A 21458-nucleotide genomic window follows, 5' to 3' on the forward strand; every position below is an offset into this window, starting at 1 on the left:
CGACAGAGATTAGAACGGAAATGGGTTTGTCTGTTTCTGCTCGTCGGATTCGTCAAGTTTTAAACGAGGATCCCAATATTTCATTTACATCAGCGACGCCTGTACCAAGGCTTCTGCCTCGTCACAAAAAAGCCCGTTTTACCTTCGCTGAAAAGTATCGTTTTTGGGACGAAGAATAGTCAAACGTGCTTTTTAGTGACGATAACAAGTTTAACCTTGATGAACCAGATGGTTTTAGTAGCCGCTGGCATGGCAGAAGGCAAGAGAGACCAAGAAAAGAGAAACGAAACTTTGGTGGAGGAACGGTAATGATCTGGGCTTGGCGGGTAAAACACCAGTCTGTTTCATTTCGACGCGGATGAATTCAGATATGTATTGCCAGCTTTTGGAAGAAGTTCTCATTCCGTTTTCCGAAAATGTAATGGATGAAAACATGATTTTCCAACAAGATAATGCTACCTGTCATGCCTCCAAATCGACCAAAGAGTTTTTGAAGTATTAGAACATCCCTGTGTTGGAGTGGCCTGCCTGCAGCCCGGATCTCAATCCGATTGAGAACGTTTGGGGATGCTTTCACATAATGTTTTCAATCATGGAAAGACTTATGAAACGGCTGGCCAACTGAAAAGGGCAATTCAAGATGAATGGTCTAAAATGGATCCGAATACATTGAAAAATTTCATAACTTCAATGCCTCGACGTTTGGAAGAAGTAATAATGAGAAAAGGCGATGCTACACATTATTGAAGACATTTATTAATCGAACAAAAGTCAATAAAGTGTTTGTTTTTTGAAAAATTTATCTTGTCTTTATACTTATTTCCAACCCAAAAATTCAAAAAATGCAAATATAGGTTTTTATGTGAACAACTCAAGAAACAAAATATGTATCGTCAATGACACTGCATTAACAATCTACTGTGTACAATGGGGCATATAACCCCTTCCTGATCATCTGGTTGATCTGTTCTAATGGCCACCCTGGTGGGACATAGCGGATACAATAGAAAGCACTATTCATCTTGGCTATTGCGACACACTCAGCTACGGTCTAGACCAGCGGTTCTCAACCTGGGGTACATGTACCCCAGGGGGTACCTCGGATAAAAATGCGTAATGGCGGACGTAGTACAATTCCAACCAAAACATATTGTTTGGATAATTTTGTATTTTTATAATTTCAAAACTTATAAACTGTCTTGTACATAATACGTATAGTGATCAGTAAATCAAAGCCAATTGAATCCTGCCCTCCACAACCAAGGGATACGGAACAAAACATCGAACAAATGTACACATTTAAAAGAAAAATCTTCTATGCAATCTACCAGATCGATGCTTCTTAACTAAAATCTAGAAAATCTAGAATTCGAATTTTCGGAAGCCTTCGTTTGAGAGGCATAAAGGCTTATTTTCGAAAAGGTCGGTTATTTCGTTAAATTTGCAAGAGGATTAGAAGCATCTTTCTACGCTTCTCGGAAGCGTTCTTCCAAGCTGCTCGAAGCCCGCCTCTCAAGAGGTTTGGAAGTCTTATCTCAAGAGGCTTGGACGACTTCTTTCAAGAGGCCTGGAGGAGTCGTTTCAATATGCCTGGAAGCTTCGTTATAAGAGTCCCGGAGGCCTCCTTTTAAGAGGATCGGAAGGTTCCTTTTAAAAGGCTCAGAAGGCTCCTTAAAAAAGGCACGGAAACCAACTTTCAGAAGGACGGAAGCCTCCTTTCAAGGGGCCTGGAAGTTTTCAAGAGGCCCGGAAGCCTTTTTTCAAGAGGCCCGGAAGCCTTTTTTCAAGAGGCCCGGAAGCCTCCTTTCAAGAGGCCCGGAAGCCTCCTTTCAAGAGGCCCGGAAGCCTCCTTTCAAGAGGCCCGGAAGCCTCCTTTCAAGAGGCCCAGAAGCCTCCTTTCAAGAGGCCCGGAAGCCTCCTTTCAAGAGGCCCGGAAGCCTCCTTTCAAGAGGCCCGGAAGCCTCCTTTCAAGAGGCCCGGAAGCCTCCTTTCAAGAGGCCCGGAAGCCTCCTTTCAAGAGGCCCGGAAGCCTCCTTTCAAGAGGCCCGGAAGCCTCCTTTCAAGAGGCCCGGAAGCCTCCTTTCAAGAGGCCCGGAAGCCTCCTTTCAAGAGGCCCGGAACCCTCCTTTCAAGAGGCCCGGAAGCCTCCTTTCAAGAGGCCCGGAAGCCTCCTTTCAAGAGGCCCGGAAGCCTCCTTTCAAGAGGCCCGGAAGCCTCCTTTCAAGAGGCCCAGAAGCCTCCTTTCAAGAGGCCCGGAAGCCTCCTTTCAAGAGGCCCAGAAGCCTCCTTTCAAGAGGCCCAGAAGCCTCCTTTCAAGAGGCCCGGAAGCCTCCTTTCAAGAGGCCCGGAAGCCTCCTTTCAGGAGGACGGAAGCCTCCTTTCAGGAGGCCCGGAAGCCTCCTTTCAAGAGGCCCGGAAGCCTCCTTTCAAGAGGCCCGGAAGCCTCCTTTCAAGAGGCCCGGAAGCCTCCTTTCAAGAGGCCCGAAGCCTCCTTTCAAGAGGCCCAAGCCTCCTTTCAAGAGGCCCGGAAGCCTCCTTTCAAGAGGCCCGGAAGCCTCCTTTCAAGACGCCCGGAAGCCTCCGTTCAAGATGCAGGGGAGCCTCCTTTCAAGAGGCCCGGGAGCCTCCTCTCAGGAGGCTCGGGGGCCTCCTTTCAAGAGGCCCAGGAGCCTCCTCTCAAGAGGCCAGGGCCTCCTTTCAAGAGGCCAGGAGCCTCCTTTCAAGAGGCCCGGAGCCTCCTTTCAAGAGGCCAGAAGCCTCCTTTCAAGATGGCCAGGAGCCTCCTTTCAAGAGGCCCAGGAGCCTCCTTTCAAGAGGCCCAGGAGCCTCCTTTCAAGAGGCCCAGGAGTCTCCTTTCAAGAGGCCAGGAGCCTCCTTTCAAGAGGCCAGGAGCCTCCTTTCAAGAGGCCAGGAGCTTCCTTTCAAGAGGCCCGGGAGCCTCCTTTCAAGAGGCCCGGGAGCCTCCTTTCAAGAGGCCCGGGAGCCTCCTTTTAAGAGGCCCGGGAGCCTCCTTTTAAGAGGCCCGGAAGCCTCCTTTCAAGAGGCCCAGGAGCCTTCTTTCAAGAGGCCCAGGAGCCTCCTTTCAAGAGGCCCGGAAGCCTCCTTTCAAGAGGCCCGGAAGCCTCCTTTCAAGAGGCCCAAGCCTCCTTTAAAGAGGCCCAGGCCTCCTTTCAAGAGGCCCGAAGCCTCCTTTCAAGAGGCCCGAAGCCTCCTTTCAAGAGGCCCGGAAGCCTCCTTTCAAGAGGCCCGGAAGCCTCCTTTCAAGAGGCCCGGAAGCCTCCTTTCAAGAGGCCCGGAAGCCTCCTTTCAAGAGGCCCGGAAGCCTCCTTTCAAGAGGCCCGGAAGCCTCCTTTCAAGAGGACTGGAAGCCTCCTTTCAAGAGGCCCGGAAGCCTCCTTTCAAGAGGCCCGGAAGCCTCCTTTCAAGAGGCCTGGAAGCCTCCTTTCAAGAGGCCTGGAAGCCTCCTTTCAAGAGGCCCGGAAGCCTCCCCAGTCAACCACAGATCGTATATAAAAGGAGAAATTTTATCGCATATACTGCTATTTTATATCACACTCTTATATGACTACTTATAAAAATAGTCAAAATATGATTACTGTCGTAAATAATACCTAGGAATGGAATATATGCGACTGTTTTCAAAAATGTCATAAATCAGTATAAAAAATATCAGTGTAATCGGATTGAATCACAAAAATCGCTTATACATACGCGTGTTGTCATGTTAATCGTATATTCATATGCGATGTACCTATATATTTTGTTACTTCAGAGCGTTTATCAAAGACCACTGCACTGCACATTTCGATGAAATTATTTTCATTTGCACTTACCTACTCCACTCTATCCGATATTTTTGAATTCTAACTTTCACTTCTACGCTATTATCACTCCCCGACAATGACTAAAACAACTAAAAACATCCGAATGAAACAGATCGAGAGTTATCAAAGGGATGTATATCACTACTGGTGCTGACATTTCATTATTGTTAACATGCATGCAGAGTCGTTTGCAATGCTGCATTATCGTTATTATGTATGATAATTATCGGAATAATCAAAATCTGTTTTCAAATACGATTCAAGCTGCATTTATACGTAAAGCAACAAGGTACTTAAATCGTATCAATGTAGTATGTATCGTATACTGTATGATTATGATTGTCAAAACTCTACTGCTTTTCAAGAGTTGCTGAGTAGTACATGGGTAAAGCATCTGCCTTCAGATCCAGTGGTCGAATGTACGAGACAGTGTTGTTTACATTTATTTTTTAATTATTTTCACCGAATCGTATTGATGCCTTAGAAAACTCGGGAAAATCGTTTTTCAGTATGTATATGGCCTCCACTTTAGTAGGTATATAGCGATTTTGTGCATTATATACGAATTAGTTTGCTTGTATATTATTACTTATATCATTAGCTATACGTATATAAATGTTGACTGGGTCCTTTCAAGAGGCCCGGAAGCCTCCTTTCAAGAGGCCGGAAGCCTCCTTTCAAGAGGCCGGAAGCCTCCTTTCAAGAGGCCCGGAAGCCTCCTTTCAAGAGGCCCGGAAGCCTCCTTTCAAGAGGCCCGGAAGCCTCCTTTCAAGAGGCCCGGAAGCCTCCTTTCAAGAGGCCCGGAAGCCTCCTTTCAAGAGGCCCGGAAGCCTCCTTTCAAGAGGCCCGGAAGCCTCCTTTCAAGAGGCCGGTCGGCCTCCTTTCAAGAGGCCCGGAAGCCTCCTTTCAAGGCGCGGAAACCTCCTTTCAAGAGACCCGCAAGCCTCCTTTCAAGAGGCCCGGAAGCCTCCTTTCAAGAGGCCCGGAAGCCTCCTTTCAAGAGGCCCGGAAGCCTCCTTTCAAGAGGCCCGGAAGCCTCCTTTCAAGAGGCCCGGAAGCCTCCTTTCAAGAGGCCCGGAAGCCTCCTTTCAAGAGGCCCGGAAGCCTCCTTTCAAGAGGCCCGGAAGCCTCCTTTCAAGAGGCCCGGAAGCCTCCTTTCAAAAGGCCCGGAAGCCTAAATTCGGGAGGCCCGGAAGCCTCCTTTTAAGAGGCCCGGAAGGCTCCTTTCAAGAGGCCCGGAAGTCTCCTTTCAAGAGACTCGGAAGTCTCCTTTCAAGAGGCCCGGAAGCCTCCTTTCAAAAGGCTCGAAAGATTTCTCTCAAGTGGCTCAGGAGCCTTTTTTCAAGATGTCCGGAAGCCTCCTTTCAAGAAGCCCGGAAGTCTGTATCTGTATCTCCTTTAAAGAGTCTTGGAAGCCGCCTTCCAAGAAGCTCAGAAGACTACCTTTAAGAGGTTCGGAAGCCTCCTTTCAAGAATCTTGGAAGCCTCCCTTCAAGAGGCTCGGAAGCCTTCCTTCAAAAGGCTCGGAAGCCTCCTTTCAAGGGGCATAGAAGGATCCTTTCAAGAGGCCCGGAAGCGTTGGTGTTAGTCGACGGCAACTACAATTTGTGCGATCATCAAACTCAAGCTCAAAGCTACAAAGAACATTCAATAAACCTTTCTATGGGAATATTATCTATACACCCAAAAGGATTAACAATGATGTTTTCGATGAGATAATACATATCATGTTTACCTGAAGACCATTGTGCTACAATAATTGATGGTGTACACAATTATGCTTCAATAATTCACCACCAGGACTGCGACAAATGTTATGGTTTGGTTACGAACATCACGTCATGCCTACAAACAAACCGGACATTATTCTTCAGGGACCTATTAAAATGCACCTTCTGGCAGACTGGAATAAAGCTGTCATACAAATAGATACAAAGTTATAAAACCCATATTGATTCCCTACTCCATGTCAATACCACGTCAGATCATTCGAATGATGGTTTTTTTCATCGTGTTCTTGCTGTTCGGATTACCAATTTCAACAAGCAACGGGAAGGAACTCAGTATCACCATGTTCGCAGAAAACCTTACTAATATTACGACAGAATTACAGCATCGCGACCCGCTCCTACTTTTTGGTGATATTTGCGTCGTAACAACCGAAAAATCAAACCACCTGTGGAACGAATTAATCACACGATACGCGAAAGGAGTTTCTATTCTGCACAGTCCGGTAGTGTTTTCCACAAAGGACAATTTCCCGTTCCTTGTGCGCCGTTGCCTTATTTATTTGATTCAACTAGACAGCAGTGAAAGCCAAGCTAAAGTTCAACAGATCATTTATCTCCTACCCAGAATTCCATCATGGAACCGTTTTGGGAAGTTCATATTTATTACAATTCAATCGACGGAGTCGTTCGAGCTAATGCCAGTAATGAGCACGTATACCAAATTTGCTCTTAGCTTGGGCATTGCGAACTCTGTACAAATATTGTATGTAGCCAATACAGCACAAGTTGAACTTGTGATTGATTTGCACTACTTTTCTAGAGTTATCAATTACCATCGGGACAGCTTAGACTCGGTTGTCTCCATCTTGATTTCGGACCACCTTGCCGATTTGGCTGGATACCCATTCAATGTGGCTGTCACCGAATTCATACCGCTCATATTGTTTCGCGGAAGTACACTATATGGATCGACAGCGGAAGCTGTTCTATCATTTTGTGCTAAAGTGAATGCCTCATGCGTATGGTGGAAATGTGGTAGTAGAGATGTGATGTTGCGCTTAGCTCAAATGGAGAGAATTAACTTGTTTCTATACAATGACTTATCAACCGCTATTTTAGTGGATTTGCTTGTCCTTCCAATAAGAAGTGGCAACTGCCTACTGATTCCAGAACAGACAATCCGCTACTTTAATCATCTCATGAAACCATTCGATGACAACCTTTGGTTATTCCTGTTGACGCTTGGTGTAGTTTTTATTGCAGTGAATAGTTATTTGTCAAAACTATTTCCTAGAAATGTTTTAGAAACAACAATTTTTGGCACGTCAGTCGCCGGACATAGAATGGGATATATCGAACGATTGAGCCTTTGTGCTGTTTCCGTATTATTATTCACACTTTGTCAAGGATATTTGGCAAAACTGATAACTTTCATGGGCACCACGAAGTATGAGAGTCACATTGATACCATCGATGATTTCGTTGAAGCCAGGATCCCTCTTTCGTTGCCCAATTACAATAGGAATTCGTTGCTGAAAACTCTGCCTAAAGCTCTGACGTCATCAGCGGCAGTCACATGGGATCTGCGAGAAAACGGCTCAGCTCCTAAGGGTCATGCCATTTTACGGAGCTGCTTGGAAGCCGAAGTGTTCCGTACGCATCCGATAAATATTGACAAATCAACTAATCGCTTCAGATATTATTTGCTGAGGGAATGGTTGAACATTGCTTGGACGAGCCATTCGATTTCGCGACAGGATCCATTTGGGGAAAAATTCAGCGTCATACATAATCGATTATTTGAAGGTGGATTGTGGCAAGCTCTGTTTCGCAAGACGCTATCGTTTTATCCACGAGTTAGAACCATGGGGGAAAATCTTCTATCGTTCGGAGATTTAATTTCCTTATGGTTAATATTGGCTTATGGTTTGCTTGGCAGTGGAATGGTGTTCGTTGGTGAGTTACTCGTACATTTTGCGCAAAACAAATCTTTGTTTGCAACGGAAATGGTTTTTCGTCGAATCGATTTCTTTTACGTTTATTCTTGGGGTTTAATCTTTTTCTTTTGGAATAAATTGAGGTTCGTTTGTCGGAAAATAATGTAGGACAGTCATAATATGTCAAAAACAGTTATAAACTCTAGACTACAATTAGCTTAGAATTTAATGCCGAAAATAAATCAAATAATTGATAAAATTAATAACAAAAATATTTATTTTGAAAGAAAACTTTTGAGCTTTTTAGTGGAATGTCACAAGACGAGTTAGTAATATTTAATTGCATTCTACCACGTTGTAATCTTTAACACTAGGATACATTCACTGAAAATACTTACGCAGATACATTCGAGCCAAACATTGCTGTATGTAACTAAACCTTCAAATGGCTATTATCTCAGTCGTTTTTTAAATCGATTTTCACCAATCTCTTAACCATCTCTTCCAGAAACCATCTAGGCAATACAAAATATTGTGTCTAGGGGTGTTTAATTATTCGCTACAACTGTGGGAGTAAAGCATCGGATTCTGTAAAATGCAATTTTGGTGATATACTCTTCCGTTCTGCGATTTTCATTTTCATTGAGAGAGGTCACGCGATATTTACATTTTATGGGAATTCGGCTAAATTTTCACGGATTTTTATTTCATGAAAGCGCATCAAATTATCTTTAACAAGCTGTTTCTTCTTAAATAATGTTACTTCTAAAAACTCGAAATTCAAGAACTTTTTGTTCCTTTATTTAGGCCGATACAAATATTCAAAACCTATTTTGTCTCCCCCCTCGGATTCTTTTTGCCAAAAAATAATATTTTGAGTGGGCTACAAAATAAAATTCGGATAATTTTGAGGATTTTCAAAACACCCTCAGGTCCAACCGTGGGACCTTCCAATGGCAAATTTTAATTCAAATGAACTTAATATTAACATTTTTAAACTTATTACCACGACGATGTCAACAGAAGGCGCTAGTGTTAGATGTAAAACACAAAGGTATACGATGCGCTGGATGTGAAACTCGCAAGCAGTTGAGTTTAAAACGACAGTTGAGCTCATGGTCGATGGGCATTTCCTCAGTGTTACGTCTGTTTGTCTGTGTTTGATTTATTTGATTTATTTGATGGTAGGCAGCATGCCCATTATCTTATTCTAAAAATACATACATTCATTGGTCATTCAACTAAAAACTATGACTAAGTACATGTTTGATTTGTTCTCTAGACATTATTACATTTAAACGTTCACAGTTTGCATTATACAGAGACATCATACGATACATCGGTTCATTTCTAGCATAGTTCTGAAATCTGTTGGGAATTTGAAATTGTCGAGAATATCTTAAACCTACTCTTCCCTCGTAAAAAGTAACTTGTCCTAACAAGTAAGGAGACACATATTTTCCGTCAATAATATCCTTTAAAAAGAGCGCGTCAGCTACCTTTCTCCGGGTTTCTAATGTATCGAGCCCAACCAGCATACATAGCGAGTTGTAGTTGGGTAAAGCATCTCTCCAGCCCAGATTTCGAAGCGCGAAGCGCACAAATTTCTGTATGCTTTCGATTCTTGATTTGTGTGTTTCGTAATACGGTTGCCAAACTATGCCTGCATACTCTATACTTGAACGGACCAGTCCGACGTAGAGGGCGATTATAGTATAGGGATCATCAAAATCATGTCCAAGACGTTTGATCATTCCAAACATTGCGTTTGCCTTCGCAATCACTTTTTCTGTGTGATTAACAAAAGTTAATCCACGGTCCAATTCAATCCCTAAGTCATTTGTACACGTTGTCCGATTTATCAGCATTGTATTCACCCGGTAATCATAATGTTAATACTAACACTTTAAAATTTGAGTAGACGTGATTAATGATTAATGGTCGATGAGAGGAAACTATGACGTAACACAACAGACAATAAAATTCTAACTATAGGAAAGAAAGTACGGAGAATCCAGGTAAACCTTGGTAGTAATAAAATAGGTCCAGGTGACGTTGAGTGCGCTGCTCTCCGGAGATAATTTAAATGGCTTGAGGCAGGAGACTCACCCCAAATGTCGCGGTCAAGCCTCTTATTCCCTCTGGCCATCCGAATTCGAAATGGAAGTGAAATTCCGAAAATGTTCCAATATTTGCGACCGTAATAGCAAGTATACAGAACGCCGGAGAATGAATTAAACAATATCAGAACGCTGAATAACAGCTCTAGAGCACTGACATTGTTGAATTCAGCATATTCGATCTTGCATTGCTGCAGTAAACATACCAGGGAATTGATGGCTATGCGAGTGAGGCAGTAATGGAACTGGGGGAGTGCGATGCCCCCCAGCTGACCTTGTTGAAATCGGAGGTTAATGTTGCGAGGAACTCAGAACCCGGATTGGGGTTCCCGGGCAACCCGGTCACTGAAGGGGTGGGGACTTATAGCCTTGGGGTCCCGAGCAGCACACTTATCATAGATGAGTTTCGAATTTGGTCAGAACGGTGCTGTTAGGGGTAACCATGGAATGCCCGAAAGCCTCGAGTTATGGGAACTTTCTCCCAAGATTGATCTCGGGGTCCCAGTGAAGCCGTTAAATTAGTTTGTATATGCCCCCATCTTTTAAGAAAGAGATGAGATCGGCGATGCGAGCAGCGTTGTCGGTTAGTGCATCCCTGATGCTAGCAAATATCTCGAAGGTATCCCTGAGAGCCGGATATTTGGGACATCGACAGACATAATGTTCCACGGTGTTGCGAACATCACAGACGTCGCAGGTTATATGAAAAGGGCTCCCTTCGAAGTTATGCGAGAGCCGTGTGTGTCCGGTTCGGAGCCGGGAGATGATTTGCTGTTCTTTGAGGTTGCCGATGTGGTCCCCTTAATCTTCCGAAGGTATCCGGAAGTTGTGACAATCCAGCAAATTCCTCAGTTTTATCGTACAGCTTTCCTTATCCAGTTTCTTTCGTCACCCAACGAGACGGATGACTTAAAACGCGAGCCTTCGGCTGCTGCTGAAAATATGGTGCACATGTCCGGCCACGGGGCAGCAGGGACTATGTCCAAGGGCTTGACGATCCCTCCCCAGGCCATCTGCGAGTTGTGGCGCCTGCCTAGGATGTGGTGGGGTTTGACAGTGGGCCCTGTTAAACCTCTATAAAAAGCTGCATGAATCCGCAAGTAGGCTCCGCCAAAGCGACCGTGTGCCGCTCAAAGCGCACAAGCCCAAGTCCTGGTGTTAGGTGGGACGCTAAACAGCCCTGACACGACGGCCCTCCGACGAGACAGGAGGTTTGCGCAGGCCCAATAAGCCGCCTTTAAAAACAACCATTACGAACAACATAGAAGATCACACGGTGGTGAGGCACTGGCTAGAGCGCTGCACTGGGTGATTACCAAGGTTTGGGAGGATGAGGTTCTGCCGCAGGAGTGGATGGAAGGTGTCGTGTGTCCCATCTACAAAAAGGGCGATAAGCTGGATTGTAGCAACTACCGCGCAATCACATTGCTGAACGCCGCCTACAAGGTACTCTCCCAAATTTTATGCCGTCGACTAACACCAATTGCAAGAGAGTTCGTGGGGCAGTACCAGGCGGGATTTATGGGTGAACGCTCTACCACAGACCAGGTGTTCGCCATACGTCAGGTATTGCAGAAATGCCGCGAATACAACGTGCCCACACATCATCTATTTATCGACTTCAAAGCCGCATATGATACAATCGATCGGGACCAGCTATGGCAGCTAATGCACGAAAACGGATTTCCGGATAAACTGATACGGTTGATCAAGGCGACGATGGATCGGGTGATGTGCGTAGTTCGAGTTTCAGGGGCATTCTCGAGTCCCTTCGAAACCCGTAGAGGGTTACGGCAAGGTGATGGTCTTTCGTGTCTGCTATTCAACATCGCTTTGGAGGGAGTAATACGAAGGGCAGGGATTGACACGAGTGGTACGATTTTCACGAAGTCCGTCCAGTTATTTGGCTTCGCCGACGACATTGATATCATGGCACGTAACTTTGAGAGGATGGAGGAAGCCTACATCAGACTGAAAAGCGAAGCTAAACGGATTGGACTAGTCATCAACACGTCGAAGACGAAGTACATGATAGGAAGAGGCTCAAGAGAGGTCAATGTGAGCCACCCACCACGAGTTTCTATCGGTGGTGACGAAATCGAGGTGGTTGAAGAATTCGTACTTGGGCTCACTGGTGACCGCCGATAACGATACCAGCAGAGAAATTCGGAGACGCATAGTGGCTGGAAATCGTACGTACTTTGGACTCCGCAAGACGCTCCGATCGAATAGAGTTCGCCGCCGTACCAAACTGACTATCTACAAAACGCTTATAAGACCGGTAGTTCTCTACGGACACGAGACCTGGACGATGCTCGTGGAGGACCAACGCGCACTGGGAGTTTTCGAAAGGAAAGTGTTGCGTACCATCTATGGTGGGGTGCAGATGGCGGACGGTACGTGGAGGAGGCGAATGAACCACGAGTTGCATCAGCTGTTGGGAGAACCATCCATCGTTCACACCGCAAAAATCGGAAGACTGCGGTGGGCCGGGCACGTAGCCAGAATGTCGGACAGTAATCCGGTGAAAATGGTTCTCGACAACGATCCGACGGGAACAAGAAGGCGAGGTGCACAGCGGGCAAGGTGGATCGATCAGGTGGAGGACGACTTGCGGACCCTCCGCAGACTGCGTGGTTGGCGAAATGCAGCCTTGAACCGAGCTGAATGGAGAAGTCTTTTATGTGCAGCACAGGCCACTCCGGCCTTAGTCTGATGATAAATAAATAAATATCCGGCCACTTTGCGCAAAATCCGGTCCCCTTCTCTAAGGAGAGGGATCCTATATTCCCCGGAGGTGGCTGCGACACAGAGCTTTGTGGCAGATGGCCGCCAGCGCACGGTGTCGAATGCCTGCCTCAGTACAGACAGATTCGGCTGATGTTGAGGGTAACAATCCTGAGGCGGCACGGACGTAGGAATTGAAAGTCGATGACAGTGTTTCGATGAGGTTACGGTGGGCGATACAGGTCAGTTCAAGGCCATAGAATAGGCGGCTATCAATAATAGCCTTTCCGATCTTTAACCAGAGCTTCCTGTTATTGGTTCGATGAGGCTTAGACAAAGTCCGATCCAGGTTGTCGCTGGTCCGACAACTTACTTTGACTTCGCGGAAGTGCGGGAGGAACAAGAAGCTCCGGTCAATGGACACTCTGAGAACATTCACAATTTTTTTTGTTGGGGTGGGGTGGTCACCCAATTTAAGGCTCGGCCCAAATAGTTGATGTCTCCACCTGCAGACGTGTCCTCGTACGCATTTGCTGGCTGTCATAGTAAAACCTACTGAGTTAGCCCACCGGAGGACGGCACTGTCACCAACGAAAACCAACAGAATATCGTCTACATATACGTGTAGATACATATGTTGGCGAGAAGTGAACGGAACACCCCGTTCATAGCCACGAGGAACAACGTGACGGCTAGAACGGATCCCTGGGGAACTCCTGTTTCCACCGGAAAGGTCCTCGAACTATGATTACCAATCATAACTTGAAAAGAGCGCCCTCTGGGGAAATTACGGACAAAAGCAAGGAGGTTGACGGAAAATCCCAACTCTTTCAACTGCTGGAGGACGTAAGGGGTCCAAGTCCTGTTGAAGTCCTTAAAGATATCAAACAATATCCACGTACTTGCCGTCGTTGTAGGCGTTCTGAAGTATATCTCCCAGGTATGCGAAGTATGTTCCCGTGCCATATTCCGGTCGGAACGCGTGTTGGTGGAAGCCGAACCTACCATCGGCTTCTAATTTATCTCTCAAACGACGATTTACCACCTTCTCAACGACCTTGGGGACCCAATATGTTAGTGAAATAGGCTGGTACTTTGTGACATCTCGGGAGGAAATGTTGTTCTTGGGGATGGGTACAACGATGCTTTTCCGCCACTAGTCCGGAAAGGTTTGATCAGACCATGCTTGGTTGATCAACTCCAGAAACTGGATTTTGGCGCAGGGAGGGAGGTTTTTGATCATAGGATAACCAATCCCATCGGGACCTGATGATTTTCCGTTACTCGTAGAGAGGGCGAACGACAGCTCAGGAACGAAAAAAGGAGAATTAAAGGCGGCATTTTGTGAATTCTGAGGAACTCGAAAGTTGGAGATAGACGAAGATCTGCTTGCAACAGTCCGCTGAAAATGAGCTGGATAGTGGATGACGGAGACTAAACCAGCGAAATATTCCCCGAGAGCATTGGCCACCTCCGGGGGATCGGAGATGGTACGATCCGGTGTGTCGAGATGGAAGATACAATTATTGCTGCAATGTTCCCATAGTTACGATATTTTCTAATTTGTGTTCCTATAGTTGCGAATCCCATTGTTTTCATACGGGACTCAACTGTGGGAACACTACCGCAACTATTGGTACAAGGCAGAGAATAAATTAAAGTATTTCAGTGATACTTTACCGTTTTTTCACGAAATCCCAAATTGTTTTCATCTTTTCCATGTAATGACAGGTCAACAAATATACAATGTAGGTTGCTGCGTTTATAGCGTATATTTGGCAAAAACTGCAGTACCGCAACTATAGGAACAACCTAGACTATCGGATCAAATACCCTAACAAAGATATGAAAACTACAAGCAAAATCTAATTTTGTGTTTGAACCTGGAGCTTGGACCTGTGTTTTGTGATACATAGGATAGAATGTAACCATGCATATGTTCATGGTCATCCAAGAAAACCCTGGAATAGTCCATAAGATCTACACACGTAACCAGAGATCTTTCTGATTATTTCAAAAGTGGTTCTTGCCCTTTGTGTTACATAGAATAGAACGCGTTCATTGCATATGTTTATGGTCACCCAAAAAAACCCCGGAATAGGCCTTAAGATCCACACGCGTAACCAGAGATCTTTCGGCTTGTTTCAAAAGTGGAAGAAGTCCTTTGTGGTACATATAATAGAGTGCGTCCATTGCATAGGTTCATGGTTCATGGTACGTGCTAAATAAGGACTTTCTCGAATTTTCATGATCATTTATACGACTTAGTGAATATTTGAAAAAATAAATGGTAACAACCCTGTCTCGAACATTTGACCTCTGGAACTAAAGGCTGGTGCTCTACCCTTGCGCTACTCAGCAACTCATGAAAAGCAGCAAAATTTTGACAATCATAATCTAGACGGAGATTTATTATTGACAAGAGTCTCAGTCTACGATATGAACTACATTGATACGATTCGGATGCCTTGTTGTTGTACGTACAAATGTGGCTTGAATCGTATATGATAACAACTTATGATTATCCTGATAATGTTTGTACATAACAACGATTGCGCATCATTCCAAACGATTCAACCCACGTATAAACGATTCTGAAATGTCAACATCAGTAATGCCTTTCATCGTGTTTACTTTCGAACTGTGCTTACAGCTCAATTAGTTGGCAGCACAAAATTACACCGGCAATAATCGGAATTTTGGCAGATCGAATGGAGTGAAGTAAGTAATTTTGAAATTAATTTAATCGGTAAGGTTCAGTGGTTCAGTGCTCAACACGCAGAAGGTGGAAGCTATATACGTACAACGCACATCGGTATATGATTTGCATGACAATATTTGTATACATAAACGATATTTCCGATTTGATCCGATTAAACTGATATTGTTTATACAGGTTTATGACTTTCATAAACGAAATCGTAAATATTGCATAAGCAGGTATCATATACAATATTATTCATATTTTAGCCATCTTTATAAGCAGTCATAAGCGAATGTGAAAGAAAATAGCAACATATGCGATGCAATTTATCATTTCATTTACGATATGTGGTTTACTGGGAAGAGATCTTCTGGATTGTTTCAAAAGTGGTACATGCCCTTTGTGGTACGTAGAACAAAATGCGTCCATTGTAAAGGTTCATGGTCATCCAAGAAAACCCTGAAATCGGGATAAAATCAGGATATTACCGTACCAAGAAGGAATCACATGAAGTGTTTAATGTTCAATAACTACCAAGAAGGAGTCACACAATTTGTTTTCAAATAACTGCCTCCATTAAGTAGGACAGACCTTGACTCTATGGAGTTCTTAGGCTACGTGCAACTTACGACAACAACAAAACTGCTTGAAATGCAATCGGATACCAAGAAGGGACCACACAACTTGTTTATTCTTCGATAATTGCCTCCATTTCAGAGGTTATTCTACAGACCTTGACTCTGTGGAGTTCGTAGACTACCTGGAACCAATGACAACTTGTAATGAAAACGTATTTCAACAAGGGGTCACACAACTTGTTTATTCTTCAATAAATGTCTTCATTACGGAGGTTGATCCACATACCATGACTCTTGGAGATCGTAGACTACCTGGAGCCCACGATAACAACAAAAACTAATTGGGATACAAGCATATACAAAGAAGGGATCACACAACTTGTTTATTCATAAAAAAAATGGCTCCATTACGCATGTTGATCCATAGACCTTGACTCTATGGAGTTCGTAGACTACCTGGGCCAATGAAAACAACAGGAACTATTTGGAATGCAAAGATATTCCAAGAAGGGGTCACACATCTTGTACTTTCTTCGATAACTGTCTCCATTACGGAAATTGATCTGTGGTCCTTGACTCTATGGAGTTCGTAGACTGCTTGGAAATTACGACAACAACAATAACTACATAAATTACAAACATATACCAAGAATGGGTCGTAAAACTTGTTTATTCTTCAATAAGTGCCTCCATTACGGAGGTTGATCCACATACCTTGACTCTATGGAGCTGGTAGACTACCTGAAAGCCACGACAACTACAAGAACTACTTGAAAAGCCAACATATACCAAGAAGGGGTCACACAGCTTGTCCATTCTTCGATAACTGCCTCCATTTATGAGGTTGATCCACAGATCTTGACTCTATGGAGTTCGTAGACTACCTGGGACCAATGACAACAACAACAACTACTAGGAATGCAAACATATACCAAGAAAACGTCAAACAACTTGTTTATTCTTCAAAAACTCTCTCCATTACGGTGGCAGATCCACAGACCTCGAACCTATGGAGTTCGCAGACAACCTGGAGCCCATGACAACAACAAGAACTTCTTGGAATACAAACATATACCAAGAAGAAGTTCATAGACTACCTGAAAGCCACGACAGCTACAAGAACTACTTGAAAAGCCAACATATACTAAGAAGGGGTCACACAACTTGTTTATTCTGGGGTTCGACCTTAGCCGAGACTTTATTAAGGTAATGTGTCGGGTAATGTCCAACCACTACTCACTAAACGCACATTCCTTTCGAATAGGGCTCGCAGACAGCAATCGATGCGGTTGTGGGGCAGGCTGTCCTGATACTAATCCCGTTGTCTAGAACTGTCCCGAATACGGTATTGCCAGGTCCAATTTACATGTATCCCTCCGGGCCCGAGGGAAACCAGAAAATGGGGACATTAGAGATGTGTTGGGAAAGCTTGATCTTGACTACATGGCCCTTGTTCACATTTTTTTGAAGCGCATCAATGTCATTGTTTGATTCACTCTCCCCCCATTCATAGGGCCATGTCCACCCATTCTCCCACTCCGCTCGGTAGAAACGTTTTGCTTGTATCCTTGCAGTTTGTCCCTGTTCTACACCACACCAATCATCATTGGAAGACTGCATCAACGCTACCTACGTACACCAATAAAATCCCAAGCCCCTACCCCATCCAAGTTTTTTTTATATATACTCCTTAACCTCGACCAAGCCGCGAGTTTTTCGGCTCCCCAACACTAACATACGAACATAAGAAGCAAGTGATGAAATTGTAATAAAATTTCAATTGATATTCGGCTCCGTTATGCCTTCGAGCGCTTGAGCCTTCAAATAAACGCTAAGTCTTCAATAACTGCTAATTTTGAGCATCCCATTGCGTAGAATAATCCGATTTTGATGAAACCGGGACCATCGGACGCGCCAGCACTTCTAGTATAGTCCTTATGCAAAACCTCAGATAGGTCCTTGGCCACCGGAGAGAGTTCCGGGTTTTCCAAAGGTATGTTAAAAATGCACTGGACAATGTTGCTTGAAGATTGAAAATCCGTTAGGTATGCGCAAAGATATGGCCTTTTCAGTGAGAACGGTACGGGATTGACCATATATCCCGAACAAATGTCACTTTCGCAGAACACCTGCTTCCAGATGGTGTCAAAATCGGCCCTTGGTCGAAGGCCTTAGGAACCTGCTATATCAGTGGCAGTGGATAGTTTCATCATGGAAATGTTTCTGTATCATCGTTTCACAAAGCCATGGAGATAGATACCCATATTTGCATTATTCCGATCTGTTATCATTTCATCATGTTCCCGGAACCGCTTTCACCGAAATGGCCATATCTCTGCGTAGCTTTTATGGATTCTCAATATACAGCCACCATTGGTTGGCATATTAGTTCTAATTTTTGGAGAAAGCATAAAACATGATGAAAGTAAACGTTACATAAAATGACCAGCAGTAGAAAAATGAATTTTGAACAACAATTTTCGGAAAATATCTCCGGTGGCCAATGATCGCGCACGGGTTGCGATATTCCTACGTTGTGTAATTTTATAATAAAATAAGACCGGGTTGTTTTCTAACCGTCCTGCCATGGCGGAGGTATGTAGACTATTTATTTCTCATATGCTTAGAACGAATCACAGTGGGTTACAAATACATTTATATGATTACATTTATTATATGATTACATTTATTAATACGTTGTTTTGCATGAACAGGCTAATCTGGGTTTTTTCATGGAGACTGTCCGCTTCTGGTGGTCCCGGTTTTATCGAAATCGGATTATTATACGCAAAGTTATACTCATTGGAATTCCGACCACATTTTACCTATCACAACCTTTTTCTCTAACACCTGTATGATAATAAATCATGATGTTCTATGTTTTCCGTGTTGCCCTGAAAGTTTTTTTAATCAAATGATCCACCGAATCAACCACCACTTACATAATGTTCCAAGCCCCGGTTTCAAATCAATGATGTGCTCCGAGTATTTTTCTTTAATTTACATATCAAATCCAAGCATATAAGATGTTGTTTAATCTCCAAATTGTTCTTATCAAATGGTCTACCGAATCAACACCGACTTCGAAAATGTCTCCAGCATCGGTATCAACCTCATTTTGTTCTCCGAGTATTTTTTTTCTTTCATTTGCATCTCAAACTCAGGCATATGAGATGTGGTAGGATCTCCAAATTGTTCTGGAGTTTGATCTGGAGTTTGAGTCAAATGGTCTGCCGAATCAACTTCAAGACTTCCATGGTGTCCCCAGCCGTAATATCAACCCAATCATGTCTTCCGAGTATTTGTCTTTCATCTCAAATCCAGACATATGATATGTTGAAGAATCTCCAAATCTTCCTGGAGTTTGAAACAAATGGTCAACCGAACCAACCACGTCTTCCATGATGTCCTCAGCCACGGTATCAACTTCATAATGGCTTCCGAGTATTTATCTTTGATTTGCATCTCAAATTCAGGCATATAAGATGTTAAAGGATCTCCAAATTGTCCTGGAGTTTGAATTAAATGGTCTACCAAATCAACCAACCAACTAACCTACAGTTGACAAGATTTCTGTTATTATGTTATTTTCATCTTCCAATTTATTGACATTATCATAATCGTTATCATTATCATCATCGCAATTATAATCAAACCTTGAGATGTGAACAGAATAACTCTCTCAGCTCGTTAATCCATTATTCTAAAAAAACATCCTTGCTTAATGTTTAGTTACAATTTAGCAAATAATAACACCCAACCAGAGGATGACAGATATTAATACAGTTCTGTACAGCTCTGTGAAACTTTAAAAAAAATGTGTAAAATGTTTGTATATATAAATTTGAAAGATTCTTGAACAATCATTATAATCAAATCTCACGAATCTGTATTACTTTAATGCAATAATTTAGTACAATGCAAATATATTTTTGTATTTAAACCTTACAGAATCTGTGTATGCCAAGACTTTATAAAAAATTATAAGATTCCTTTTTTTGGTGTAGTTTTTCTTACTTCAAAATCATTTTTCCCGTTGCAGTCGATATACAAACCACCGTAATGTCGACTCAAATTAAAAATTATATTGGTACACAAGTCTAACGTCTATTGTGAATGGCTGATTGCATGAAAAATATTATAATAAGCAAAATAAATATTTATATCGCCAAACTTTGAATTTCGGGAACCGCTCCTCATTCAGCCCGTCTGCACGAGAAAGCATCAACAAAGAGCAATAAGCATTTCCTCAGCACGCACCCAATGTACCGACACAAGCTCCGCGCCATCGAATACAGCAACAACGCAAGGCACGAGGAAGACACGTCAATGCTGATTTGTTTTCCCACCAGGCCGATGGCGGCGGGTATCAGCTGGAACCGAGGGCTTTCCGGCTGCCATCCGCCGTCGATGGAGGGAAAGGAAAAGCGCCACCACTGAGTTGGGATGAAACAGCTTTGCTATCAACAGTTTTGCAACGGTGCGGGACCATGCAAAAGCTTTTCCGTACCCTACGCTTTCACTCTCGATTCTTGGAGTAGTTCTCTGTTTTTGGGCTTTTTTCCACACTTTGTCGTATCGCAGTGTCCTAGTTGCGTGGGGTCGCTCTTTCAGGAGGAGCTTTTCAAAAGCTTTTGCTGGGGCTGAGCGTGAGACGAAGCTTTCATTGGCATGGCTTTATTCTCAAAAGCTCGGTTCTCTTTCCTTTGTGTTTTGCATAGAGGTGGAAAGGATAATTGAGAGATAGAGAAAATGGGAAAACCAGTAATGATATCAATGCATGCAGGGATCCCCGGATTGGTCTGTGGCATGTGGAAAAGCTCAGCTAGCCTTTGATGGTGCGTTTAGTTTACATTCGAAGCTGGAGCCAGCTGGTCCTCGTGTGTGTTGGTCTCGATTTTCAGGACATTTAACGGGACTTCGAGTGATTTTTTCGTCCGTGCTTTTTGTTGATAGCTGTGGGAAGGAAGAGAATGGATTGTAGTTGGAAAAAATGTGAGTTACGGCCCGTGAGAAAATAGGGTTATTTTCCCGCTCGGGAAAGGCTCAGTTGGATATCTGTTCTAGATCTGTGGTAGATGACCCTCTTTCGAGATCATTGTTGTGAAAAAATCCTAAGAAGTAGAAGGATGAGTAGATTTTTTTTGGTTAAAGAAAAAGTCACTCTCTAATTGGAATAGCTCCAAGTACTGGTTGTAATAAATCATTTGCGTATGAAGTCGATTTGATCCACTTAAAGGCATTGTGCCTTTATGTCGGGTGGGTAGAAATGTGTTCAACCACCCTTCCCAATTAGGGGTCACGGTGAAAAAGACCCATTCACTATGGTAGTTCTCTTTATGTAGACATTTCAGCAATCAGTTAGTCACGAGTGACGTTAAGGATTAAAGTGCTATCAAAGCTATTTTTATACTCCGTCAAATGGCCGGGTTCGGAATGGGAAATGCACTGATGCCGTCAATGTGATCGATACTAGGCAGCAGATATCGCAATCGCCTCCAGCAATCGTGTCTTGAATTTATGGCCATACAGCAGAAGATATTCAGTCTGTTGTCTATAACGTGTGTGCCTAACCCTTAAGTAGTGTGCTTCTCAATGATAATGGGGGTGTGTTTATAGAATATTGATTTGGATACATCGTTTCCCGGACCGTAGTGCTGCAAGGAGGGTTGAAGATAAGTGGTTTTAACAAATCATCGGACAAATAAGGAAACATCGGAATATAGACGACAGGAACAAAGGATAATAACTACGGCCAACCAGCACGAAGCGGGCCGCTCTACCAGACTGGAGAACGGTAGTATGCCAGAGGATAGTGCGGTCATGGTTGAAGGTAAG

The 21458-nt window shown here is 43.7% G+C and overlaps 1 protein-coding gene across 5 annotated transcripts in view; it reads left to right on the plus strand.

Annotated features, from left to right (window-relative positions):
• Positions 1-21458, plus strand: part of LOC134210992 (band 7 protein AGAP004871) — a 457813-nt gene that overhangs the window by 281604 nt on the left and 154751 nt on the right. For 2 of the 5 annotated variants that reach the window (XM_062687491.1, XM_062687492.1), the window contains exon 1: positions 20493-21453. The exons of the other annotated variants lie outside the window; for them this stretch is intronic. In XM_062687491.1, coding sequence (XP_062543475.1) covers positions 21423-21453 — 31 coding nt within the window. In that variant the 5' untranslated portion in view covers positions 20493-21422. Of the gene's footprint in view, positions 1-20492; positions 21454-21458 lie in introns of those variants that run through there. 5 annotated transcript variants of the gene reach the window in all.

The sequence above is a fragment of the Armigeres subalbatus genome, chromosome 2 (genome assembly GCF_024139115.2).
Source record: "Armigeres subalbatus isolate Guangzhou_Male chromosome 2, GZ_Asu_2, whole genome shotgun sequence".
NCBI lineage: Eukaryota > Metazoa > Arthropoda > Insecta > Diptera > Culicidae > Armigeres > Armigeres subalbatus.